Genomic DNA, 27,945 nt, shown 5'->3' with positions numbered 1-27,945 from the left:
CAGACATGGAAGCACCAGGTGAAGACCTCCACAGAGGCTGAGCACTAAACTCGCTCTTTTCCACCGTCTTCTGTCTCCTTCACCCTGTGCATCCAGTTGATATATATCAGCCAGGTGTCAGACTTACGTCTACAGGATCCAGAGCCTTGGTAAGAGTGAAGTTGTTGTCGATATGTGACCGCGGCTAATGACTTCTGCTGGGCTGTCAGGCTGCTGTCAGCTTCCTCGCTGGCGCTAGTCATGGCTGGCTAACGTTAGCCAGCTAGCAGGCTAACGTTAGCCATCAGTGTTGTTTAGTAACGTTTGTACCAGTCACAGACCCACACTAGATTGAGCTTAATGTCATGACACAACGGCTTATAGACATTTGGTCTGTTTTCAAATACCGTATTTCCGGTGAAGGTTAATGTTGTCTTTTTTTATTCAAAAAAATAACTACGATAGTGTAATTAGTGTCGAGTAGAAGTGGCAGCATTTCTAGCCAATACGAATTCTGGTTCCTGTGTTCTCTCTTATCTATGTGTCAGAGTTGCACCTGTCTGCCAATGACAACAACTGTTTTTCTAAAGAAGTGACATAATGCTATGTTCTTCCACTCATGGCCTTTAACATACTCATTTCATAAAGTCAAAACCACAACCGAACTAAGGCTAAGCTACGGGTACTGGTATGTTTATATTCCGTAAGAATGTTATTAACATTGTTCTTAACCGGTATAGGCCTTTTCAGTGAATCTATATAAAGGTGGAAATCCAGCATAACCAGTTCCCCAATCCAATCATTGTGATAATTGGATCATATCTTTTCTGTCTGAATCTCATTTTATTTCTCATGTTTTTATGTAGCTTTTGTTATTTAGCCACCCAGTTGAGAAAGATAAAACAACAAAAAAGAATAAATAAATTAAGCAGATAACACAACAGATGACATCGGCTGCTGCCACCGTAAACATAATCTTACATGCTGGTCAGAAGTCAGTGTTACTGATGTTCAGATGATATATTAGTGTATTCTAGGCAATTTTTCTGATATAATGACAAACATGCCCGTATTAATACTGTGACACCGTAGAGGCCAACGGCTATAATGGTGACACTAGCTCTTTGCCACTTTATCAGTGTTGGCATTTATGACAAAGATGTGAGAATTGTCTGTTAGTATTGTTTGACAGCACATGCATACAGAATCAAATATAATACTAATATTTTAGTTCTGCTGAAACTTTTCCCTTCTGCATTGTCACAAGTCAGAATTTTTGTTGCTGTCGAAAGGTTAAATAGCATGTTCCACAGACACCCATATGCAAGCGTTTACATAATACTCTGTAATTGTTTCCCACTCTAACTTATTGAAAGTTAACAGGAAAGTATTGACTTCTAGATGTCTATACATATAGATAGATAGTCTATATGTATTACATGTTGTCGAATGTGAGAATAGCGCAGATAGTACTGTGGTGAATTTTCACTGAGTGACTGTGTCCTCAATCTTCCAGCCAGGCAGCTTGTTCACCTAAACCACACTAACTATTAACAATTAATAATCTTCTGCTGTGAGCTAGCTGTGAGAAGAGAAAACACTGGACAGTCTCCTGACCTGACTCTCTGAACATTTTCCAGACTTGATGTGTGAAAATAGTTTCGGACTGCCACTTTTGCAGCAGTAAGATTCTTATTTTTCTTTCTGCTTTTGCTAAAAGTTGTTGTGTATATTAGCAATACACTTTTTTAACGTGTAGCACCAGTAAATCCTGGAATTCAGGTCGCCGGCAGTGAATTTATTTTGATTTCATGCTCATTATAACAGATTTTTGACATTAGATAACTTAAACTTAAGATGTGTGGTTTAGTTTTGACGGTATTTAGGTTGTAAGTTTTAAAGGGTTGCAAAGCAACATTTGACTAACAAATGTAAAGTTGGTGGTACCATATGGTACAGTACACCACTGAATAAACAGCAATATGCCTTAAATGTATGAAGACAACAAAAAATATAAAAATGTCTGCATGTCTTTAAAATGGATTCCTGTAGATGTATGTGTTTCTTTATGTTGACTAAGTTGATGGATGGTAAATGAACTGGTTCTTGTATAGCACTTTTCTACTCATCTGAGGACTCAAAGCGCTTTACACAACTTGTGCATTCACCCATTCGCTATAAAGCACATTTTTCTAAGTGCTTTATAGCTAACATTCACACATTCATACTCCGATGGATGCATCAGAGTGCAATTTGGGGTTAGTATCTTGCCCAGTGATATTTGGCATGCAGACTAGGGGAAGCCAGGAATCGAACCACCAACCTTCCAATCAGTAGATGACCTGCTCTACCACCTGAGCTACAGCCACCCCATTGATCAGTAAGGGGACAGGAATGAAAGTGTTTTTTTTACACATAATTCAAAAATTCCACCTACTAACTATAGAAAGGAAAAGGTGTGGTATAGTTACATCTTCCCTCAATGCATGTCTGTGTATGTCTCCAGATTTCCTATCCAGTGTGTGTGTGCCAGCCAGGAATCACCCAAACTGATGTGGATCATCTGATTGAGTTTAAAGATAAATTCCTTGTTTCTTGTTTTGCCAAGGTAAGATCTTGCTGCTGTTCATTTCAAAACTGTATTGACATGTGGTGGGTTTTTTATGTTTCCTCATAGCTGCAGAATAATCATACCTAGTCATGTAGTACTTCCATTACAACGGCCCAACACCGAATACAGTTTCTATTGTAAAGTATTCAGTATCAAGGAAGTGTTCAATTACAGCATCAGTGAGTTGCATCTGAGGATATGCTTTATACTACTTGTTGTATTGGGCTTTAAGATTAGGTTTTTCTTTTTACTATATGTGTATGAATTGTTTGAATTTAAAAAAAAGGCCAACAGTGCAGCTGCCCCTCAGTAAGTATCAAGGAAATTACAGAAATTGTGTAATTTCAAGACTTCTATGTTGGACTACCTAATGTTACACAGGTCTTCGTTACTACAGCATCTGTTCTCTGTATGTTGCTTAAAAGATCCAACATCAGCTGGCTGATCCAGCGTCCGCTAATCTGCTTTGTTCTGTTCTTTGAACTCACAATAGATTTTGATTAGACTCACTGGATTAAATCATCTGAGATGATTACACGCTTCTGCTGTGTTTGACCAAGTGGCAAATTTTGGGCTAGAAAATGAATCCAACATGGATGTGCTAGATAAATAAATGGCCATTTGAGACTGGCCCCAAAAGCAAGTCAATCTTTACAGGCTGTTATGTTAAAATGTCCAAGTAAATGACGGTAAGACATCTTTATAGCCTGGTACAAATAAACAGTTTATGCCTCATAGACAGGTAAGCCTCTTTCATAATGCATGGTCACTTTGATTGGCAGGTGTGTGGTGCAGCCTAATCTAGACGTTTGTGGTTCAGTTTTGGTGAGTGAAATTCTAGTGTTTTATTAGTCTTTTACTTAGTAGTAATAAGCAGATATCTCTGTCTGTGTGCTCCATCTGTACAGCAGGGCTGTTCCTCGTAATACCAGTAAAAATCTTCATATGACAAAAAAGAAAAAAAAGTTGTCAAAACATCAGCAATATAGCAACACCATGCATTTGCATCCTCCAGCGTGCACTATAACAAAGAAAGGCCAGGCCTATCTGAGAGTGAGAACTGTATATCCGTCTCTGATGGTGATTTTAGTCCAGATAGTTACAATCTATATGTCAGGAAAAGCAAACAGTGGATGAGGATTACTGATGTAGCTATGTTGTAGCTGGTACAAGGTCTCTTGGTGACAATATTGGTCAGGCTCTTGATGCTTTACAAGGTTAAGTTAATTGAGTTATTGTTAAATGAAGGTATTAAGCAGTTATTTTATGATTTAAATTTTCTTTTGGCTAGCTTTGGTTTACATTTGGACTAGAGTGCTACTGTTGCTGGCACCTTGTTTCAACATATTAGCACTTCAATTAGGCAGTCTGTCATCAGTGACAGTAACTCATTAAAAAAGGGTGGAAAGTACTCTTTGTTTCATTTAAAAAACAATAATAATAATAATGGCACTGTGTGCAAACGGCAGTAATTAAAAAGAAAAAAGTATTCAGTATTTTCTTTACAATGTCATAAATATTATCTCAGATTTCCTGGAAGTATTCTGAAATAATACTGAGTCCAGCTAGCATTAGCTGATAACTTATCACTTTACCCTTTCATTCACCTATGGGAGTTTCTGTCTCTAAAAACAATAATGACATCATGATTGCTTGTTCCATCTTTATATACAGTCTTACAGTCTGGACATGGGTATTGATTCTGAAAACGAAGATAAACTCAACAAAAGCTTGATGCGACTTGAGGACCAGTGGGAGTGTTCAATTTTTCACCTTACTAGAGCAAAATCTTCTGTGAGAGGGCAATCTGGAATTAACTAAGAGTATTTACTTAAAGGTGATTTCATAAAAACGGCAAGAACATGAGGAGGGGGTCAAACTGATATTGTTTTTTGTTTTTAAATGTGCTTACAGAGCAAAGTAAAGCATAAGGTAGCCAAGTAGAGTAGAAATGTCTGCTGTGAATCACGGTGTAAAACTGAAAGGGACAGGAAAAAAAAATCTTAAAGAACATAAAACTAGGGAAGACCAGCTGGGCTGGACTAGGCTCCAGTTGAAGAGTTGGCTCTCTACCAAAATATCAATCACCATATACTGGAGTGTATAGAAAGGGGAATCTCTTCTTCCAAGCCACAGGAAAGATGCAGCAGTTGTGACCTCTTTCAGGTACAGTAAGCTTGACGTTCTTGTGTGTGTCAGAGGCATGTTGTCACTACCTTTGTGATGTTATTGCTTTTACTCAGCTACTAACATATGGTGCTAATAAGTTACATATGCAAATTATTTCCTCTCCAGTGAAGCAGTAGTTCTCTAAAATTAATGAGTGAGGGTACGTGAAAGGATGACGGTAATCACACAGTCCTCCTCCTCTTGAAATGCTCTTGTTATGATCAGTGCACTAATTGTTAACTGGTTCCTCCCACAAGAATGTCACAGCTATGCTGGGCAGAGTTCCTGAAACTACACTATTGCGATCATTTTGCTTTGACCTTACAGATATGATGCTATGGCAATAAAGGCAACAGATGTTTTGAAGAAATGAAAAATCTGAGGGCATGTCAAATAACTATATCCAGTTAAAACATTAAACCAACTGGCATCAAGGTTGTTAAATTGACATTATTGTAGTTTCAGTGTTAAAAAATGCTCTTCATCACAGTGTTTGAGCACACACACAGCCAGCACATTCAGGATGATGTTTTTAATTTGCATTTAAATGCATGATGGTAAAATTGGACTTTCAAACAGATTTTTGAGATCACAATTTACTAATACTGTTTTTTTTTCCTTCCTTTGTTTGCTCATTTTGTCTTTTCTTTTATTTATTACCATTTTGTGCTAAAAGCAAAGAGAAGTTTTAAATGTACTTGAACTATTTAAGCTCTTCATCACACCGTGTGATCACCTGATTTATTTGACGCAGCAGAAACCAATCAGCATTTGGTAGGTGATAGCAGTCAGGAAGACTGACACCAGTTGATACTGATGTTCATCTGATAATATCAGTGCATTCCTACACTAAACTCTGTACTCGAGAGGGCCAAGGCTTTTTGGAGTACTTGCCAAATTGGAGTAAGAATTTCAGGTAGAGGGGTAAAATGGGTACACAGAGTCCAACACTGCATGATTAATATTAAAGATTAAACACCACAACAGATGAGATGTGCCATTTATAAGTAATTTCAGTCAGTGTGTTACACCGTCTTTATAAGACATCTGTACTTTTCTAGGTTTTGTTTCTGGCAAGAATGTAAAAGGATCCCAGTTCTAGTTTTGTTTCTTTTTTCTCTCTCCTTGTTCAGCTTTACTTAGGCGAGCACATGCTGTCTAGGTAGAATGAGAAATGTTTCATTTTGAAAGTGAAAGTAAACTTGGTAGATTATAACAGACTTTGTAAATCTGAAATGCTTAGAAATTAAAAGGTTTGTGCATGTCATTCAAAAATCTCTGAAGTCTTGCATTAATACATCTTAGACACGTGTTTAATAGTAACATGACCCTGTTTTTATTTTAAATGGAATCTAATGTAACTGACCGTAATCCTTTTATACAAAGTCAATATCTCTAAATGTATTTCTCTCATATTTTTCAAAATATTGGGAAGCTAATGCATACATTCTAAACATAAAGTCATTATAATATAGTATTTCACTCATAAGTCACCAGTAGAAAGTCTATATATTGATATTAGCTTTATGGCTCATACATTTAAGATGTTAAAGCTCACATTTTCTTAGTATGGGAAGAAAACAAAGAATCAATAATAAATTATAAATATGTTATGGTCAGTCATCATCATAAAAAAGTATTTAGTATATCTTACAACTGTTTATATGGAGTCAAATCTCAAAAGCGATCCTTATTAACTAATACCTTGTGCATTAAATTAGTATTATTACTGTTGTTGTTCATTTATAATCAATCACAAATTTGCCTCAAAGCACTGTATTTGATCGTTATTCTTAAGTATAGTTTACAATTATTAAATGTAATTTACATTTCTAAATGATACCTAGCGAGTAAGCCACAGCCAAGGGAACCAGCAACCTTCAGCTGAATCGCCAGCCGGCCTATTTATTCGACGTTAAACAGTATGTTGTGTAAGCTTTGTACTTGTAACGTCAAGTTACCACACAGGGCGATTTTTTTTTCTGAGAGGCGGGTTTGCTGAAAACAACACGCGTATGCCCGTGTCAATCAGTATAAAAGTCCTCCTATCCCGAGCTCTACCAGCGCTGACTCTCGTGTTGTTACATTGTAGCGGAAAGAATGTCGGAAAGGGCCGAGGATGACGTCAGGGGGGAGCAGCGCCGAGCGGCCAGGCAGCAGCTGAAGCAGCAGCAGATCCAGCGGGGAGAAGGCTCCACAGCAATGGCGACTGTTGCAGAGCGGAGATCGTTGCCTAGTCCAGAAATAATGCTGGGACAGCCTTGGAGCAGCTGGGTCGACGCCGCCAAACTCCACGGCAACGACGGTGAGTTCCCCAGCGTGCCGTATGTTTGCGAGGAAGCGAGGTAGAGCGCGACAGTTGCCAGTCCTGTCTTTTTTTTTTTTTTTTTTTTTTTTTTTTTTTTTTTTTGGCCGAGTGCATGCAGTTTTCGGTTGAATATGAAGAAACGCTATTGGTAGCAACAGCACGGGCAGGGAAGCAAGTGCAACTATTCATTTGTGTGTTTCGGATCGCCTCATTTTTTTAGGTGCTGAATCGGAGGAAAGTTTTAAAGACTTCGGGAAAAATCGAGAAGCCATGCGTTTGTGCAGAGAAGGTGAGTGTTTTTTTTCCCTCTAGGGCCAAAGGTGTATTTTGGTTATGGGGGTTAACACGCATACATACATTCACTCACGCTAACATGGATTCAAACACTTTACTCGTGTCGTTCTGCAAAACTTATAGTAAAACAAGCGCACCCGGATATAATCAGTCAGACGTGTCGGTAATTCATGTGGTGACATTTGCACATGAACCTAAAATAACTTAACGATTAGCAACTTGGACTTGCTGACTAAAGTGATAATGCGTATTTCATTGGATGGTGTGTTTAAAGGGCTTTGTTTCGCATCCATATTTCTCCCATTTTGCAAAACTTCCATGTTTCACATCTCTCCCCTTACCTTAAGACATTGATGTTTGTTGCTAAGAGAAATGCAAGTATAAAGAAGTTAAAAAGTTACTTCATAGGCATAGCTCTGATTTTTCAAAACAAAAGCCAGCATAATAATGTTAAACTACTGCTGTTAAAAGAGCAAGTTGGACTTTTTGTACAATATATTTAAGTTAAAATGTTAAGTTGTGTTTTTGCTTACTTCAGTTTAACAACCAACATATGATGTTAACCAATGGTAATAGTTTTACTGTTTATTAAGAAAAATACTTAAAAATATTTATTTATTATTTATTGGCCTTTTAAACCACCAACCAGTATGCATGAGCTATTCATGTATGAAACATATAAAACCCTGAATAGGATAAAAACAGTCAACCAGGCTACACTGATCTTGATATGACTGTTGTTCTGCTAGTAGGTGTGGTTCCAGGGTTAAAACATAGTAGGTTTAACTAATAAACTCTTAAAGGACAATTGTAAAATCATGTCAGAGGGCATCATCTTAAACAGCAGCTAAAACTCAATGTACAACACACACATTGCCTGGCTTCTGAGCTAGAGAGAGGTGTTTCAAAGCAGTTTGTACTGCAGTTTTATTTTTGGAAACACCTCGATTAGCTTCAGCTGATTGGGCCTGCTGGCAGGCCTTGATTTAGAATGAATTTCATCACAAAGGTAAATTGTTATAAAAGTAAAATTGCATTTTGTTTACTTAAGACTAATGTGATGCTTAAGTTTCTAAGCTGAAATATAACACGCCAGACCTCAAGATTGAAATAAGGATGAGTCTGCTGGCGAAATGAAGTGAGGACTAACCTGTTCATTTGAGGCACAAGTAAATCAAGTGATGAATCAACTTTGTCACTGTGGTGATTGTAAGCTTAGCTTGTTCTATGAAAGGCGTTATGCCGAGCTAATGATGTACATTGTCTTGAGTTATTAATTAGGCAGTCTACTTAAAAGTGTATACCTATGGATAGGACATGTTTGTTCTTGTGTTTTATACATTTCACCACGATGTAGTTACTTTCTAAAAAGGAATTTTATCTCCTGCTGACGGAGAAACAAGCAGGGCATGTCATGTATGACCTTGCTGTTAAGGAGCAGTTACTGCAGTAGGTAGGCCAACAAGATTAAAATGCATTCTTTTGTTTAAGCTTCTTTTCAGAACTAAATGTGGACTAAAAATAATAATCTCTGTTTTGAAATTGTTTTTACATGGATCATTTTGGTCAAGAGAAAACAGTGCTAATAAAGCAAAAACCACAAGAAGCTCCTTTAGACATCAACACCATCAATAATTCTCCAGCCAGCTATGAATCATTCGCTGTGGTGTGCTTAATCATCAAAAGAATTTAACAGGGTTCTGACCTAGGTGATTCACATTGTGAAGGCACAAATGTTAAATTTTAGTAGTTCGCATTCTCATCGTTGTTGTTAAAGCATTGATCGACATATTGGATGGACAGTATTTTTAAGTCATTTCACATACGGCTATGACGTAACCTATAAAAGTGGCAATTGCTGGTGCCAGCATTCGAATTTGCATGTGATGGGTTGTTATTTGCCTTGCGGTCGTGCCCTCTTGTTTTATATGTGGCGCAAGCCATGATGGTGACAGATAAGACAGCTCGGACGTTTTTCCCTCCTTGGGTCAAACATATTTGTCTGTCAAGTTTTTCCACTTATTTGAACATTTCCTCAAATCTATACTAATAGTTTCAGAAGTGTCCATCCAGGAATTTGCTAAATTGAGGCGATGATGATTATTCTGTCACTGATAAATTCAAAAACTGGAGTGAAAAAGTGCCCAGAAACACATTGGCCTGTTTACTACTGTCAAATCTTCCAATCACTGTAATTGTTGACTGCATCAGTTTGACGTGCAGTTACATTTCTCAGGAAGTGATCATCAGGAAACGGTGTAGTTTACATCATGACATTGAAGATTTAAGACAGAAGTATAAATTCATCTTAAGGCCCAGTGTTTGAGCCCTCACAGACTGATGATGTTACCTGTTTAGTGGTTGTGTGCGAGAGGTTGGGCACTCAAAATGGTATATACAGGAATAGGACGGCAGGTTTGGGCTTACCATGTGATATTACATTGATGGCTCAAAAACATATTTGTTGTTTGGGGCATTTTATGTTACACTGTTTATTTTCTGCATGGCCAAGGCTGAGCCATTCATGTGAATTGAACATCTTCTCGGCAGTAGCTTTAAGAAGTACTAATTCACTTGCTTTTGACAAGCAGCAACAAAAACGAACACAGTATAAACAGATGACGAATAGATGAACACATTATATAGCATTTGGTTCATGTTAGCGTTTTTTCCTCTTTCCTTCCTTTGTTTATTTACTTTTTTAATGTTTTCAGGCTTTCCCCCTTAACCCGCAGTTTAACGTCACAACACTATGAACTGTGGGTAATTCCCTATGGGAGTGTTTGCAGAAATGCAGTGTGAGCATAAAGGGCTCACAAAACCTGAGAGAGCCCTTGTGTGTTTGAGAGTTTAACAGTGGGACAGCCCTAAGGCCTCACTGTCTTAGTAGTAATGCACTTTGAATGAGTGTGGAGATTGGCGGTTCAGCCTCTCTTCGTTTTTGGCACATTACTTTGTCCCACACTTGTGTCATCATTGCCTATCCAACTTTATTTGGTTATCCTCCTTATGTGTTGAATAAAGGAGGGGGTTTATTGCAGACTGCTTCACAGAGGACTTATCTAATATTGCCTTTTGTGTGTGTGTGTGTGTGTGTGTGTGGTCAGCAGTGTCCTATGTGCTTGATGCTATGATGCTCACATGTGTTGGGCAGATAAGGGAATAGTTTGAGTAGGAAAATGAAGTAAGTCGTATGCTTGGTTAGCTACCCCTTAAACCGAGTTGAACTCTTACGGGAGATAGTTAGATGCTGCTCTCGATCGCTGTCAACAAAACACAAAATGATAGATTATGTCTCGGAAAATTTCTGTCCTGTGTAGAGTTCATGAAACTTGGAGAATCAGCGCCAACGTGCAATGGAGCGGTGTTGATGGTACGAGACGTAGGACACCACTAAGTCACTGTATCTTTTCATCTGTCAACCATTTAGAACATTTTTCTGCATAAAGGACAGAGACAGAATGCTCATCTGAAATTCAAGGATGCGGGGTCAGTTGACATTTCGCTGTCATGAAACATGTCTTTATCATGTTGCGGCGTCTGTCAGTGACTGTTGTTTGTGTCATGGGGCTCATCAACACATGCTGCTCGTGGCAGAAGTCTGTCTTCATAGAAAGCCTGTGTGTGCGCGTGCGTCTGGTAGGGGTATTACAAGTGGATGACTACATCGCTCTGCCATGACTCACCACCAGATTCCTTCTGTGGCGTTACTGCCATTCTACCACACGCAGATGAATAACATGCACGCACACAGATTATAAGAATGTATGGTACTAGATGACTGATGAATTCATCATTCTGTCACGCTGTTGATAAATTTTACAGTGGCACTGTCACAGTCAGGGAAGCTGGGAAATGTAGTGCCACTGTCAGCCACAGGTCAGATGCAGCCAGCATGTGCGCTACTCATCGGCAGCCAGAGCTGCTACGATTGCACCTAGCTCGTTCATCACTGCCACGGATGAGGATGCTGAAATTAACTGGACTCTCATTCTCTTCCCCTGCCTCGTGCTCTCAGGCTCTCTTTTCCTCCTCCTTCAAGCGTATGTCCTTTGCTCACTGCCTCTTTGTCTCGCAGAGGCCTCAGACGGCTTCTCTGTTCGTTTACTGCGACTTTGTTCCCATTTTGCGCTCTTTTCCTTTTGTCTTAAATTCACCGTTCTGTCTTATTTCTTGTCTACATTGACTTTCTTTCTCTCTGTCTTTAACACCTCATGTTTGAAAAAGAAGAAAATGGAGGTTGAGACGAGGGCAGACACAGTGGCGTTAGACCACTTTTGAAGTCGGACAGTTTTAGCAGTAAAGGCCATTTAGTGCTATGGCACTGAATGTGGAGTAGCAAAGCTGTATAGCATGTCTACTTTCATAGTTGAGCATCCCATTAGAAAAATACTAATGAAAAATACTGCACGTGAACTGCTGCAGCAGTTCGGAAACAAGTCTTGTTTGACCTTGCTATTGATCCAGTGAGGAAATGTGGTTGGATGCTGCAGTTCCTGTCCTGTTTCAGTAGATTTGAGAGAAAGGCGTTTTTAATGAAAAATACACAGGAAGTTATTGATTTGGCAAATATGTTTGCTCTCTCATTATATCTGCAATTTGCTACTTGGATAAGCAAATTGGGTAGAGACAGAATAGAATTAAAGTAGATGCGTTGAACATAGAAGTTGCCTACGCTAGCATTTAGCTATTGTTTTGATGGCTTGTTCTTTTGCAACTGGCATAGTGAATACTCCATGTCACATTTTACCACTCGTAATTCACATGCCTTTGTCCATTAAGTGAGGATATTTTCCTTCCTCTTTGTAGCAAGCAGATACTTTGAAAGCAAGTCTTTTTGGTCCATTGCTGTTGAAGGAGACACTTGGCAAAATAGCTTCAGACAATTGAAACACATTAAGTAGCATTGGACTTGTCAATTCATCCACACACGATTGCCTCTGACCTCCTTGAGAGAGAATCTGCCAGGTACATCTTTTATACGGTCTTTGCTTAATGGCCCTCATCCCTTCAAGACTTGGCCAGTGATGTTTGGAGAACCCTTGATGGTCCTGGCGGAGTACATATTGAACAGGGGCTCCACTTCTCTGCTCTTGTATCCTCTCCTCTTCTCATCTCATCATAACGCCCCAGGCAATCTCTTAATTAGCCTCCTTAATTAGGTGGTTTCTGGTTCTCTCCGCCAGAGTAAATTTTGATCACATTCTGCTGAGAAGCAGCACTTCCCTCTGATTCGCCTTGGAGTGCCTTTAAAGCGTGAGGTTTGTCATTGGGCAGAGGTTCTCCAGCTGAAGACACCTTTGCATTCTTGCTTTTTATGGTTTTCTTTGTATTTGCCTATTTACTATTGGGAAATTCTTGTTTTTACAGTTTTATCCAGGAAGAAATGCATCATGATCCATGATGTTGTGTGCGTCAGCATTTTAATTTTAACCCTATACTGTCATCTTCATGGAAATATGACCTGACTTTAGGGATCAGGTTTCACAAGGTGGTAACCTACATGACTAGTTTAGTTAAGCTGCATTTTAAGCATTTCTGTACACCTGGGACTGCCAGCTTTTACATCTTGAAAAACACCATAAATAACTCCATTTAGTCTGCCCAACTGCAAAAGTAATTCATTCTTTATAGGTTAATTTCATAATTACTTTTACCAATTAAATCAATCAATTAAATATTAAAGCCATGTTTGACAGAGAAAACCTCAAACAAGCGTTGCGACCTGGGCGAGATTCAGAATTTCATTTGGACCTTTTGCAAAACTGCCCCTTCTCAGAATATCTGGTAGTTTCCCTTGGTAGCTCAGAGTGTGGCATTCCAAAAGGCAGACTTTCTTTGTTTCTTAATAACAACATAGAAAGCACTAAGGAGATGGCACCCACCTTATTAAACCTGATTCCTTAGTGATATCTCCTAATTATTGAGTCAGAAATGTCGCACGCTCTAAGCCAGTCCTGGGTTTGTTTATATCTTGGAAAGGCAACCTTTGGATTGGTGCTTATCACCAGTACTTGTTCTCCATGGTGAATAAGGGCTCATAAGTGATCTATATTTACAAATCACTCCTGGGTTGCATGTGTACTTGGCCAAACTGCTTTCCTGAGCTTGTTAATTTTTTTAAAATTCCTATTATGGATTGTGTTACAAATTTATTTTGTCTAAGCTGTTGAACAAGAGCACAGTTTCTGAACTTTGCCTCTGTAAACCACCACAGTGGATTTCTAATAAAGTAGCACTGTGTGATATATTGTGCAGGCTCTTGCTACAGCAGTGCTTTACATAGTTCATCTATTTCAAAGGTTCAAAAGAAATTGGACAGTTAACTGATATGCAGTTTCGTGGCCAGGTGTGGCCTGTTGTTTCATTTTAAATTAAGAAGATAAAAGGCTAGGAGTTGTTTTCAAGTGTTAAATTAGCATTTAGTAGTTCATGAGTATTCTGACCAGCGAGGCGTCATTTAGGAATGAATGTTGATAAGATTTTGTTCACACCTGCTTCAGTCTTTATCGGTTTCAGTTTTCTGTGTGCAGAAAAAGTAGGTTTACACAGGTTTTTATTATCTCAGTCACTAAACCAATACTGCCTCCTACTGTCTGTACTGGAGGACATTGAGGGTACAAAGGACCCCCTGACTGTTAAAGGCCAAACAGAGCAGTTTCTTCAGGTCACTGCCTTCAATGCAGATTAGTAGAACACAAGCCACTGCACACAGCCTCAGCATGGAAAGTATGTAGCTCCAGAAGCACCTCAACTCTGGCTACTTTATAGGTTCTCTCACTGACTGGCTGAAAAGCAGATATTGACTTTAATGTATTATTTATAATCTGAAAATGTTAGAATTATGTTAGTTTGTCCACTGAACTTTGAGACCGTGAAATGTAGGAGCTATGTAAAAGAATATCTACCATTGCTAAATGGGTGGGGCAGTATTTTGTACCACTTGAATTTAACTTGAGTCTACATTTATGACTCTGTGATTGCTAAATTTCCTTTTCTGCTAGGATGGAGTAGAAAAGGACAATTCTGAAAAGTATGGCCTTGTTCACACATTTATGGATCCTACTGTATGTGTTGGGCAATAATTCAGAATTGCTGTTAGGGCTCAGCCAAGAATGCATTTTCTTGTGGTCTGCTGCGTTTGTCTATTTACGCCTCGGCCCACTCCCCAACAAATGCACATTAAATATAAAACAAAGTAAGCAGTTGATGTTTGGTTGCACATTGAACAGTGTGTATTTTGCAGAGTCTGCTGCCAACTGTGGCATCGGTCACGCTTTTATTTATTCTCCTTGAGTTGAGCCCCATCTGCTTCTATCTTCCCGTTTACAGACATGTCCATATTTGGCCAGTGTCCCGCACAGGACGACTTCTACCTGGTGATGTGCAGCCACTGTGGTCAGGTAGTCAAGCCACAAGCCTTTCAAGCACACTTTGGTAAGTGATACACACGCACACACACGCCTTGATGTATCTATATATTCAGTTATTTTTCATGCAGCTGGGGTGCAGAGCTAGATTTCCTAGATTCACGTAGTAGCAATAATCCACTACAACAATGAGGTGGCTGTTACTGCAGATACTCAGCAAGGTTTGGGAATAAAAAATTGGGGGGACTCTATATCCATACCCCCCCATACCAAGAGTAATGTGATGTTTCTTTGATTAACACATTCCTAGTAGTGCTTCTTCTTTCTGTGTACCCCCCCCCCCCCCCCCCCCCCCCCAACCCAGTTTTCTACTCCACTCCACTCAGTAGCCTATTTATTTACTGTTTGTGTGTTATAAATTCTTGTGTTAATATTTGATAGGTCTCTCTCAAGTCTTTCCAGTAGTGGGCTGTTTTAACAGATACAGCTCAGTTAAGATTTCTAGTACTGTTAAGACATTAAACTGGGGATGTTTCAATGGCCACTAAATAGGGCTGCTCAATTAATCGAATTTTAATCACGATTACGATCTGGGCTTTCAACGATCATTAAAAATGACTGAGCCGATTATTAGCCCCTCCCTAATTTATCCGCGACACCTTAAAGGCCGGTCCGTGAAAATATTGTCGGGCATAAACCGGTCCGTGGCGCAAAAAAGGTTGGAGACCGCTGATTAAGAGGACCCGAGGGAAGCTCGGAAAGCTAAGCAGAAGTTATTTGGAGAGTGACTGCCGTTGGTTGAAAAGAGAGTTTAAAAAAAAAAACTTCAGTGGTGTTGCACACTATTTTATATTATTTTTTTTAAAGTCATTGTTAACCCTTTAAAGCCGGTCAGAGCAGCACGCTCTGTTTTGCGTAACTATTTTTAAATCCCTGTAGAACCTGAACCGTGTAAGCTAGCGCAATAATTTGTTTTGCATATGAAACCGGAGGAGTTGTACTTACATCTGATGCCATCAGCTTGTCCTCGGTCACGGTTTCGTTCCACATATAGCTTTGCAAAAATTGCATAAAAAGCGCTTGCAGGAACAAAAACATAATATTCCAGAAACACGCTTTGCCGATCCGATCAGCTGTTCGTAACACTTCCCACAGTGAAATGATGCACCTGCTGTTTTCTTTGCAAATTTGCATCATAGGATTGTTTTTCGTTTTTCCTGCAGTATATAAAAATTGCTGTATCTCCAAAATAAAACTATGAAGACACTCAAAATAAATTTCCTGTGGTGGGAAACTATTTTTTGCAACTTTATTGTATTTAAAGTTTTGAGGGATAAACCTCTTAAATTTCTCCAAGTAGAAATATATGTAAACAAAACAAAAGCGATTTTCAATTTTTTTTGTAGTTTATTGCACTTTTTTGCAATTTATGTAATTACTATGGACTTAATGCATACATATTATTAAAATATGGGCTATAACAGTTGTATTGATGTATAGCAACTTGAAATGCTCCCACAAATGGCACTACAGCATGTAAAAAAAAATAATATAAGCTCTGGTGGACTTGGTTCTATAGTAGGTCTTAAAGGGTTAAATAAATATCGTCAAATAATCGTGATCTCAATTTCAGTGAAAATAATCGTGATTATCATTTTTGCCATAATCAAGCAGCCCTACCACTAAATACCTGGAAGTGCCTGTTCTCTGAAGTGCAGCAGCAATTACACTTATCAAGGTCAACCACAAGAGGGAGGTATAGCAGCACGTGGCTTCTAGGGTAAAACTGTCCTTGGAACTGTGTGAACATCACTCAGAGACTTCTCCATCATTGTTAAACAGTATAGATATATGGGTGTCTCTGAAATACAGCCTCTATTTTGAGGTGTCAGGGGGTTTTGAAGGAACTGTAGATAAACACTGGATGGCAGTACCAAGTGTAGAGTAAAACAATCATTATCAGAACATGTGGCTTTACTCCATATACAGGGGTTGCATTGTTAATGCAGACTGTGCTCTGCTTGGTCCGTGGTGTAGAAGCACCCAGAGATTTACAGTGATTTCATCATGTTTCTTGATATTTGTTTCTTCAGCTGTTTGCTGCTGCTGATTCTTTGTGTGAACAGATTGTCTGTAGTGTGTTTATCATAATGAATGCACCAGTCTCTTTTTCGTCTTTTGCAACATCTTTAAGTTCTGTTCTCAAAATCAGGCGGTGAAGCTAAACCCAAAGATTCCCCATCACAGTAAATCTTCCGATTTGAGCCGCTGGATGCAAATAATTACTTTTTTTTTAAAGAAGCTTTTAAACTATGCAATATCAAAATTATTAAAAATAAAACAAGTTTCACTTAATGAACTTATTGCATCAGCTATAACCACACAGTCTAAATCTAAGTGAAACTCTGTAGCCATGTATGTGTGGCCATACAGAGCAGCAGTGCTCTTGCTGTGTTTTACCCCATGTCCTCTCTGTGATGTCATTATGGGAGGACCCGTGCAGCGTTAACGTGGGGAAAAGGCACTGATCTCAGCACCATTGAGATGGTCTCAATATGATATTAGCGTGCTTCTTTGAGCCCATCTGTCTCCCTTTAGGTGTCTGTGCTTCTCGGCTGAGGCTGAGCCCAGCAAGGGTGACACTCACCACGGAACGGGAAGCTGCTGCTTTGCTTGGCGTTTTATGCATTTGTTTATGAACTTGTCTAACAAAGACTCCTCAGAGATCGAGACATACAGAATTTTACACTCAGTGTCTTGAGCTCAAATGGTAAAAGAAGGGAACCACGGTGGATTTGAGTTTCTGGTTAACTCAAGGTTTTAGTTTTACCTTTTTTTTTCTTTTCTTTTTTTTTTTTTTTTTAAATAGGTTACACTTTGTCTTTACTTAAACATGATGTCTGTGGAGTTTGTAGTAAGGCCATTACACTTCTTGATTTTCTTTCTTTTTTTCACTTCTGCAGGCTGGGATTCCCCCATGCCACTGAGCCAGCTGTTTGATAATATGAAACATGATATTAAGGCTCCTCCTGTGTCTTGTGTCTGTCTGTCCTTTTTTTTTTTTTTTTCCCTTACCTTTTTTCCTCCCCTACATCAGTTATGACTACCATTGGTGCTGCTGTTGGCTTTCGTTGTTTTGTAGACAGAGCACCACTGTCTCACTTGGATATCTTGTTGTGAGTTTGTGTGCAGAGGTTCGCTGTTGACTGGGACAGGACAAGACAGTGAGAGGAAGTGGGAGGGAGGCAGTGAAAGAAAAGCTTTTGGGTTGTTTGGCTTCTTAGAAGTGGGAGGGGAAAATAATCTGGAGTGTAGGTTGAATGGATGTGCGGGAGAGGCCCCTAGGTGTGGAGAGGGCACGCTTAAAAGCACTTCTTTCCCTTTTCTTTCAGAAAGCAGAAGTTTAACAGTTAGTGTGTGTGTGTGTGTGTGTGTGTGTGTGTGTGTGTGTGTGTGTGTGTGTGTGTGTGTGTGTGTGCGCGCGCGCGCGTTCTTGAGGAATATAGCTGAAGGCAAATGGGAGTGGTACCTTTTTTGAGCATTCGTATTCTTTGTAGCCACTCCACTTTTTTTGTTACCTGTGACAGTGAGTTTTGTCCCACAACCCACTCCCCAGCTTTACCATATAGTTAGCTATAATCACACAAAATGGGACTAAATCAAAAGACTGTTGAGAGGTGAGTGCACACATAAGCAGATTTGGGGCAGAGGGTCTAGGTGACCATACTTAGCAGAAGACCTTTCATGTTATTTTTTTATTTTTTTATTTTTTGACCATTTAAGAAGCTTTGAAAAAAAGTTAAAATACTTTTTCCTATAATCCTGGTGGTTTTCCTTTGGCCAAAACCTCTTTCGTGGAGGTGCCTGTTTTTATTTATTTATTAATCATGCAGGAAAAACACTGGTGACATTAGCCAGCTGACACAGATTCTTGGTAGAAAATTACTAATGCTTCTGGTGCTGATGCACCTTTTATCTCTCATTTCTTTTAAGCATGCAGTTATTTTCTGTCCTGTCTTTCGTTGCTGCTTCTCAGAGCTGACTATGAGTGTTTAGTCAAATGTTTATTTGCCGTCTCTCTTCTGAAATTCTCGTTAGTCACCTTTGTCTGTTCCTCTGTATATCCTTCAGTTTTGCTCACATGCAGCTTCCAGCAGGAGATTCTCTCCATGTCAGATGTTTCCTCACTGCTGAAAATTCTCAGTTTGGTTTAGGTGAGGGAGCTCCCTGGATTGAGCGTGATCGAGGCAGGGCGTATGACACCCACGCTCACGTCTGTCAGTCTCTCTTTCTCTACATGTAATCAGAGCAGCAGGAGTGTATGTCGGTCTGTGTCACCCAGAGCGCCCACTATTTCTGTTAGAGAGCTGCTGCTTTTGCCAAGATTCAGATCTCTCTGCTTCATGCTTCCAGTCATTTCTGAATTAAAACAAAAAATCCTTCATGATGTTTTTGTCTATCTTTTTCTTTTTAATTGTTTATGCAGTGGCAGCTAATCAACCTTAAACTATGAAGTGCTTGTGTAGTGGTGACATTGGGACAGCAGCTTTTGTTGTACGCTGTTACTAAAAATAGGATGTGATGTGAGCCTTTTTTGAAAGTAGATCTGTAATTGTCTTGTGTAAATGTGTAATTGGTGTGATTTGTGTTCACACAGAGTTTGTTCATTTTAGAAAGCAGTGTGCTTAAAGACAGCTAGTTTTGGATTTAAGCAGATGAGCATTTCCCCCCCCTCCAAGTTCTATTTTTGTCTTTCCATCCACAACTAAGCATCACTCTAACCTTTTCTGCTGTCTTACTGACTTTCATCAGTTTGCACAGCAGCTGTTATAAGAAGCTCAGGCAAGAAAGAAAGCTCTTGACCTGTTGGCCAGTTCTATTTCAAGATGCAGCGCATGAATCACCAATACTGCTTATTAGCTGTTCAGCTAACATGCTCACAGCTGTTAGAGGGAGATTTTTAATGTTTCCATTTCTCTCTCTTTTTTTTTTTTTTTTATATGAGTCACAACTATGTTTAGTCCTATAGTAGTGTTGGATTATAATTAGTGTGTTAACTATTATGTTTTAATGCCTTTCTGGTTTGTTTGTTATCATTTTAGAGAGAAGACACAGTTCGGCTAGCAAACCAGCGTCCACCTCGCCGTTTCCTGCGTCTGCCAGGAACCGGAGCAGCGGCAGTGGGATTGGGCCCGGGGTGGGCTCGGTGTCCGTAGCTGCAGTGGCTACCGGAGGCATCCTTGGTCGACCTTCAGCTGCTAGCTCAAGCTTACCCTCCTCTTCATCGTCGTCCTCCAATCCCAAACTTGTCAAACCAGCCAAAGAGAAGCTGCCAGGCGTTCAGCGAAGACCCCCCTTTGCCCCCTTCAGGATGAACCAGCCAGAAAAGATGTAAGTTTCACTCTGCACAGGTGCAGGGTTGTTACAACCACATTTCTGGCAGACATACTAAAGTCTAATTTAAAAAAAACTATTTTGAAATGGAGACTACTTGTAATAGTTTTTGTAGCAATACTAGTACTTGAAAATAAGGTACTACTGCTTATTGATGGTTTATGTGGCAGTCAGAGCTATTTGCCTTTACTGCTTGTTTCTCGGTAGAAATCTGATTCAGTCATTTATACGCGAGTGTTGATTTTGACCTTTTTCTTCTTTTGAAGGTGTTTTATATATAGCGGAACATTAGTAGTGATTGTCCTCGCAGGGCCATCCATATGTCCACATCTGTCTCTTACCATACGCTTGTCACTGGCTCACTGTTTCTAACTCTCAGCTTCCTCCTCACCACCCTTTTCATCGCTGTCATCTTCTCTTCCAGCCTTCCAGCTGTCAAGATGGACAAGATGCATCCGAAGCCGGACACGCCAGCTAAGCCGGCGCAAGCTCCATCTGCCCCCGCCACCACCTCATCCTCCTCTACATCCTCCTCTAGCACCACTGTGAGCTCCAACACTACCGCCATCACGACCTCCTCATCAGCCCTAAAAGCAGGCCTTAACTGTCCCTCCATACCAAAGCCTCCATTACTGGCCCCAGGCCAGATTCCCAATGGCAAGGGCCACCTCACTGTCCTCTCGGAGAAGAAGCAGGACAGCAGCAGTGCGAGTAGCAGACGTCACGTTAACAAGAAAGTCACAGGTCAGCTGGAATGTGGAACGAGGGGGGACTAGTTACATTTTGTCATTTTTTCAGAGTATTTAAAAGTCTCATACAGCATTACATGCTTAGCCTGAATGTTTTTGTTTTTTATAACCTTGCTTTTTAATCTATTAGATGAACCTCCCATTAGGTTCCTATTTTATTGCCTATGAAAGAGTGTAACTAGCAGACATCATTTCAGAATGTTGTCAGCAGCTTAAACAAAATGTCCCATACATTATCTTAGAGGGGAAAGGCTTATGTAATGTTAATGTTTTGCATAACACAACTTGTCCCAAATTATGAAGGTAACAAATGTTTTTCTCCTCCCCCTTTGCTCTGCCATCAGAACGTGAGTTTAATCCAGATATCCACTGTGGCGTTATAGATGTGACATCTCGAAAACCCTGCACAAGATCCCTAACATGCAAGGTAACAAAGTCCCTGCTTTGCATGCTGCAACTGAGCTGTATAAATGCATTTTATTTTTAAAGAGAATTGGGCTGGTAATGCTCAGCAGTCTTTCTTGTTGTCAGCAATGAGGATCAAAGCACACTTGCTAGATTCACAAGATGATCTAACGTGTTCTTGACATACTTGTGGAGGCAGCAAGCTTCAAACCTCTGGGTGAGCGTTTCCCACGGCAGCCACAGGCTGACAATTGAGGGCCGGTGTTTCTAGGACACATGCTGTCAGCTCAGATGGTTTGCCACAAAGAGGAGCACAGCGTAACTCTGAGGAGCCTGTAATGATGAACTCTACTGTGAAATATAGGAAACTACAATGTCTGTGTTTAATGAAACTGCAAAATGCCGTCACTCGTTGTGTTTTAATATAAGTGGAGCACTTTGGCATACAGTTCAATTATGTCGTATTATTCTATTTAATGTGTAGAATATTACCAAAGTTATTATTTGCATTTCAAAGGATGGTTGTGATTGATTGTAATTGATGTTGTAAAAATTTGTTAGAGCCAGAGCTGCCAAGTATAAACAGCAATAAAAAAGGAAATTAAGAGCGGTTCTAAGGAGAACTCTCTCTCCAGCTCTTACCATAATGAAAATTCTATTGACTTTATAATGTCTCAACAGACACATTCCTTAAGCCAGCGGAGGGCGGTGCCAGGGCGGAGGAAGCGCTTTGACACATTGCTGGCAGAGCACAAGAACAGAACAAGGGAGCGGGAGAGGGAGCGAGAACTCCACCAAAATCATTCCCAGCAAAACCCCCCTCTCAGGGACCCACACCCCTCTTCCCACCTCACTTCTGGCCATGATGCCCACCAGGTGGCTCATGGAAACGGCCCAGCCCTTGATGCCACTAAGCCTTTGCCAATTGGAAAGCCCAAATTTCACAGCCCTGGTCTTCCACGGTAATTGCTGTGCCACACTTTGATTTTTTGCTGTGCTTGTATTGTGTCTGTGTGTAGCTTTGCTCACACAGGCTTAAAACAGACAGTTTTAATTTGATTCAGCTTTGATGAATATGGTGAAAGTGACTGGGCACAATTTCTCTCCATTAGACTAAACAGCAGTCACGGAGGTGGTATTTCTGGAGACTCTGCAGCAGTCCACGAGTCGCTACACCATCCCCAAACGACCCCCGATGGCTTTTCTAGACCATCCAGTGATGAGGGAGAGAATGAGGAGCGTGAGGACAATGCTGAGAAACTGGACTGTCACTATTCAGGTTATCATCCACGACCGGCAGCTGTAAGTGCACTTCATCTGCTGTTACCCCCAAGGAACTTTCCTTTTTTTATTACACTGGTCAAGCCATTAAAGATTACAGTTCTCATCTGTTCTTCCCTTCTATTCCCAGTACTGTACTTTTGGGAGTCGACTGTTTGGGAGAGGCTATTATTCCTTTGACCGGCGATGGGACAAAGTGCGATGTACCCTCACCACAATGATGGAAAAGCATGTCAACTCCCAAATGTGGAAGTAAGTCAGTCTTGGACTCGTCCTTTTTTCTTTTTTTTTTCTTTTTTTTTAAATTTATGAGTCAAGTTAATAATTGGCTAATTTCTGATATTCTTTGCTTCAGGAAAATCCCCTTAGCCTTGGAGAACTCCTCCTCTGTTGCACCCACCTATAGGACAAGCACAAATTCCCACTGTAGCACTCCCTCTTCAGGCTTCCTGGGCCCTCCTGCCACCTTGCCGCAGACTCCTTACAGCCAATCCTACGAGGGCAAGTCAGTGCTCTCCTATGGGACCACCTTAAATGCCCGCAGCTCGCCGCAGGGTGGGGCTGAGCACCCGGCCTATGGCACCACACAAGCCCGACAAGTGTCTTCGTCGCCGCAGATGCCTTCAGCCCACTTGTCCTCATCCTCTTCTTCAGCTCCTTCCCTAACCTCAGGCCGGGTGCCTAAGTCCCGTTCCTCTGGCAGCAGCACTACCAAATCGTCATCATCTTTTAAGCCCAAGGAGAGCTCGTCTGGCTCCTCCATAACCGTCATCCCCAACGCCACCAGTGGAGGAAGCACTGGAGCCAACAATACCAGTAGCGGCGCTAGCTTCAGCTCGGGGAAGAAGAGGAAGAACAGTTCTATCCTCTCTTCATCCCATGGCTCCACTGAATCTTCCTCTTCCAATGCCAACTTCTCTTCCTCCTCTTTTAAGAAGAACTGTGCAAATGTCGGCAGCTCAGGGAGCACCTACCACCACAGCTCATTAGGTCCTTCGTCCTCATCGTCATCCTCCTCCCATAGTGGGGTTCACAGTGTGGGGCTTAACTGTGGGCCTACTGTGCGAACAAACTCCCTTAGCCTCAAGGCCGAGCTCTCTGGCAGTTCCGCCGGTGGCTCCTCTGGGCCACCAGCACGAGGTCCTCCCTCGGGCAGCCCTGCAGAGTCCATCAAGCGTATGAGCGTGGTAATGAACAGCAGTGACTCAACACTTTCATTGGGACCTTTTGTCCACCACCAATCCTCATCTGACCACCACACCAGCTTTAGTCACCACTCCTCAGACGGGCGCCTGGAGGCCAAGAAGCGCAAAAGCTCTTCTGCCTCCAGTGGCGTAAATAGCGGAGGTGGGGAAGGTGGGCTCGGAGTAGGAGGTGGGGGGCCAGGACCAGGTAGACCCAAAGTGGCCAAGTCACCTGCCATTAACAACATCCATGGGAAGCATGGGCGGAGTATACCAGGGACACCGGGTCTACCCAACAACTCTCATTTACATCAGGTTGGTTTTTGAGACACATTCAGGATGTGTTTTCGTTTTCACTGATTGCATCTTGTGAAAGATTTCGTTTCTTTCTCAGTTCACTGCACTTAAAATTTGGGGATGTGGGTCATCTTAGGATAAGGATGGATATTATTAAGATTTTAAGGATACTACATTAAACCATGATTACAGTTCCACATTTTTCAGATATATATTAGGTCACGGCAATTTTCTTATTCTGAACACAGACTAATAAAAGTGTAGTGTATTACTTCAAAATAAATGAATAAAGTATGACTATGAACACCTCACAGTTCTGAGCTATCATGCACATAAACTGCATCCTCCAAGCAAAGTGCCCAAGTGGTATTCAGCCATAATCCTTTTTAAAAAAAACAAAAACTTTTTTCTTTTGTTTTTCATGTGAATTATCAAAATGAATGAAATGAAATATTAAAGAACCTGAAGGGCTGATATAAACTGAGTAAAGATGAGGAAATGAGGTATTCATAGTATTTGATATATAATGCCAAAAGTATCAGGTGATAAGACATTTCTGATTACATTCAATGATCTTGACTGACATTTGAATCTCCCGATTTATAAAAAAAAAAAAAAAAAAAAAAAGACAAAGAAATAATTCTTGCTAGAAATTAAAGCCTCATCTTAAACTGCAAAACTAGTTTATGGACTGATGACTTTACAGCCATTTTAAGATTATGTTTTTCTCCTCTCCTTTTCCAGCCAAAGGCTCGTCCCTGACAGTGGTGTCCGGCTTCAGTGTATGAAACTGGCAGGCGGGCGGGAAATAATCCAGAGTGGTCCGCATACTGCTCTGGAATGCATGAGGCCTTCTGAAATCAAATCCACATTACTCTCAGCTTCCCACAATCCTCAGGGTGGAGATAATTTGGACTGCCCAATGATGTATATGTGGTCCTTACCGTTTCTCCCAAAGCCATGTGTGTGTGAGGTGCGGGCAGGGGGAACTGAATGGGGGATAGCGTGGAGCGCTAGGGATCTAATGCGCAAGCCAAGGATCCCCCCCCACGCCACTGTTGTCCCAGTATTCTGAGAGGTCTTCCTGTTTGGTCGGAGGAACAATTGCAACAGCCATCGGTCTCTTATCCTGTAGTTCAAAGGTCATTGGGTTCAGGTTAAGGGCTGCTGCAACAAGCCGTCATGACACTGAGCAACTGGGGAGACAACGAGCAGATCTCTTCCGTGTTTGTTTAAAAAAAGAAAAAGGAAAAAAAAAAGACTGTGTGTGTGTGTGTGTGTGTGTGTGTGTGCTTATGTGTGTATGAGTAATGTTTTTTCTCATGTCAAATTCTGCTGGACTACTGGAATTTCCAACTTAATTACACCCCCAGCGCCTGATCTCAGAAGCCTTGCAAGCAAAGCAGTAGGAGAAGCAAACTGTTACTTGCAAAAACCTTAAGAAAAATACACACAATCACCTTGTTTCACTTCTTGTTAGTGTGATTCTCCCTGGTGACATGTTGAGTTACCTCGGGTAACATGCAGTAGCCTGAGACGAGCCCGTAGGGATGATCTGGTCACTTCTTTTATTACCCGGAATAATTATGCAAGTGTTACCTTTCTATGATTTCTTATGATCTTTTTACACTGAACTACAATGGGGCTTTGTAGACCTGGTGAAGACGGTTGTGCTTTTAAATGTGAAAAGGACACCTGATGTGCCCATTCGATTGGATCTTTTGTCAGAGAGGGAGAGCTCGGTCTCGAGGAAGCCTGTTAATTTTCGGAATCTTTTCAGCGTGCAAAATGATAGCCACAGTAGACCTACCCCCAACTGTGAACAGCACTAAATAACTACTTTCTCCACAGGCACTGCTTTAGTTGTCCACAAAGCAAGCCAAAAAGCTGCTATCAGCTTTGCCAACTACTTTTATTTTTTTTATTTTTTTTTTTTAAGTAAAAGGTGGGCAGTCTTGCTTATGAAGCGGTGATGGCGCATTTGTGGATTGAAGAAAATCTGTGCAAGCTGTATAACTATAGCCACAAGTTACTTACACCGCTGAGTGAATTCCACAGCTGTATGTGGGCAGATGTGAATTGTATTTTATTTTATTTTTTAAACATAGGGAATCAGGTATGGTACGTCTTAACTGGAGCAAACTTGCACGTCACCTGTCTTCTGTGGGTATGATTGTCCCTCCTGTGTGTAACCACTACCCAAGCTCTGGACGTTACAGTTTGAATGCCTCGCAGTAACACTATGTTCAGAAGAGATTTGTCACAGTAGACGAGGCATTGTACTCTTGTTCCGCTGTCAAAATAGTCTTAAATCAGGCAATACTTGCCCCACTCGTTGGGAAATAGCTTAGGTCAAGAGGTCTCGGGGACGAGCGTTACAGTGTGAGATTCATGGAGATTGCTTCACTGGATATAGATCTTAGATCTTTTGGCAACACCTGTTTTATGGAACCTCCACTGATGTCAATTAGTGTGGAAAACCTAGTAGACTTTTTTTTTTTAAAAATCTTCAGTTAGCTTTTTTTTTTTCTTGTAGCCTATGTATCAAACAAGTATTGAAGTATCCCTATTTGAGAAAACATATTTTGTTAACAAATTGTACATAGTTCAAATATGTATTTTTGCACAGGCATTTTTTTGTACACGCAGAATTTTTGGTACAATTTTGAAAAATCATTATTTATTTAGTAAAAAACAAAAAACAAAAAAAAGAAAGTCAGAGAACATGACTATTTGAAGTGGTTCACTGCCAAGTCTATATAATGCAATATGCCTATATGTGGAAGCTGAAGCATCTCATGAATCGTGTACTGGGATCCTTTAGGGAAAGAAGTGTTGTCACTGTAGCATGTGTCTGTATGACAGGAAACCTTTATTCACTTTCAAGGTCTCAATCACATGTGCTTTTACAACACATTTTATGTTGCCTACGAATTAATAAAATAAGTTACTCTGTGACCCAATTAGCCTGTGATTCTGCGATGTCGTGCAGGCTCGAAGCTGTGCCCCCGCTGTCTAACCATCTTTTGTGGACTCTTCAGTCGTAACACTTTGTAAACCTTAAACACATTTCATGATTGAAACATGTTCTTTTATTCCAAAAAAAAAGAAAATAGGCTGAAGGGACTTCAGAAATTATTGCAAGGAATAGGAACATTTTTACGGTCCAACTGCTCGCGTCGTTGTTGCCAAACGAGTAATTTGAATCACAGCTTTTAAAGAACGCGTTGAGCAGCTCTTAAAAGAAATATCAAATTAAGAAAGTGCCTGAATTTGTTTCATCCCAACTGTTTGAGGACAGTATTCGTTGGGTTGTTTTTCCCCTTACTTGAATGTTCAAAGTATTTAGGGGATTTGGCTTTAAGTCTGCCTCTGAACCCTAAATGTAGTGGAACTTGAGCTTGTCAGCTGCCCATTGCGAAACACTTGTTCTGTTTTTGTTTTCCATTGAGATTTTCTTAGCATCGGTGTGTGGCCTAAGCCCCCTCCGGGTTATTAGGGTTTGTATTTAAAAACTTCACTCAAGTGTTTTGTTTACCCTCAATCTCTACTGACATCTCGACTTTGTTTCCAGTACAAGGAAACATTACGAGGATGTTTTCTTTCTTAGCACCGTAGACTTGGAATGTGAAAGTGAGAGAAAATACAGCTTGTCTGGGAAGAAAAAAATAAAACCACCATTCATACTATGTAAAAGCGTGTATAGTTTTTTTTTTTGGTTTTGTTTTTGGGGTATACATTATCAGAATCATTTTCAGCTGGACTTATGTATTGGCTGCTATGTAATTCATGAACAAAACATAGGTTAGAATTAATATTTAAAGTAAAGATTGTATAGTATATTTGTTTTGTAACAAGTTTCTGTAAATAAAATAATTTATACTGCTATTTATAAGAAACGATG

At 40.4% G+C, this 27,945-nt stretch overlaps 1 protein-coding gene across 4 annotated transcripts; it reads left to right on the top strand.

The window, feature by feature from the left end:
• Positions 1-27,154, top strand: atxn7 (ataxin 7). 4 transcript variants are annotated; one of them, XM_004545286.6, is made up of 14 exons: positions 1-149; positions 2,486-2,587; positions 3,373-3,415; positions 6,852-7,064; positions 7,288-7,356; positions 14,694-14,798; positions 19,834-20,122; positions 20,550-20,869; positions 21,219-21,301; positions 21,961-22,241; positions 22,392-22,581; positions 22,691-22,812; positions 22,916-24,059; positions 24,786-27,154. In XM_004545286.6, the coding sequence occupies exons 4-14, from the start codon at positions 6,860-6,862 to the stop codon at positions 24,801-24,803; spliced, it is 2,826 nt and encodes a 941-aa protein (XP_004545343.1). In that variant the 5' UTR covers positions 1-149; positions 2,486-2,587; positions 3,373-3,415; positions 6,852-6,859; the 3' UTR covers positions 24,804-27,154. The 4 variants fall into 4 exon arrangements, with proteins under 4 accessions (XP_004545343.1, XP_004545342.1, XP_076739946.1 ...); XM_004545285.6 differs by lacking the exon at positions 3,373-3,415; XM_076883831.1 differs by lacking the exons at positions 1-149; positions 3,373-3,415 and adding an exon at positions 188-2,359.
• The last annotated feature ends 791 nt before the right edge of the window (positions 27,155-27,945 follow it).

This window comes from Maylandia zebra, linkage group LG5 (assembly GCF_041146795.1).
Source record: "Maylandia zebra isolate NMK-2024a linkage group LG5, Mzebra_GT3a, whole genome shotgun sequence".
NCBI lineage: Eukaryota > Metazoa > Chordata > Actinopteri > Cichliformes > Cichlidae > Maylandia > Maylandia zebra.
Note: the sequence above shows the minus strand (reverse complement) of the source record. Positions and strands in the feature narration are given on the sequence as shown.

Coding starts and splice junctions, on each gene's coding strand:
- atxn7 (XM_004545285.6), top strand. CDS start 6,860: ATGTCGGAAAGGGCCGAGGATGACGTCAGGGGGGAGCAGCGCCGAGCG. Junction 7,357..14,693: donor CATGCGTTTGTGCAGAGAAG/GTGAGTGTTTTT, acceptor TCCCGTTTACAG/ACATGTCCATATTTGGCCAG. Junction 22,242..22,391: donor CACAGCCCTGGTCTTCCACG/GTAATTGCTGTG, acceptor TCTCTCCATTAG/ACTAAACAGCAGTCACGGAG.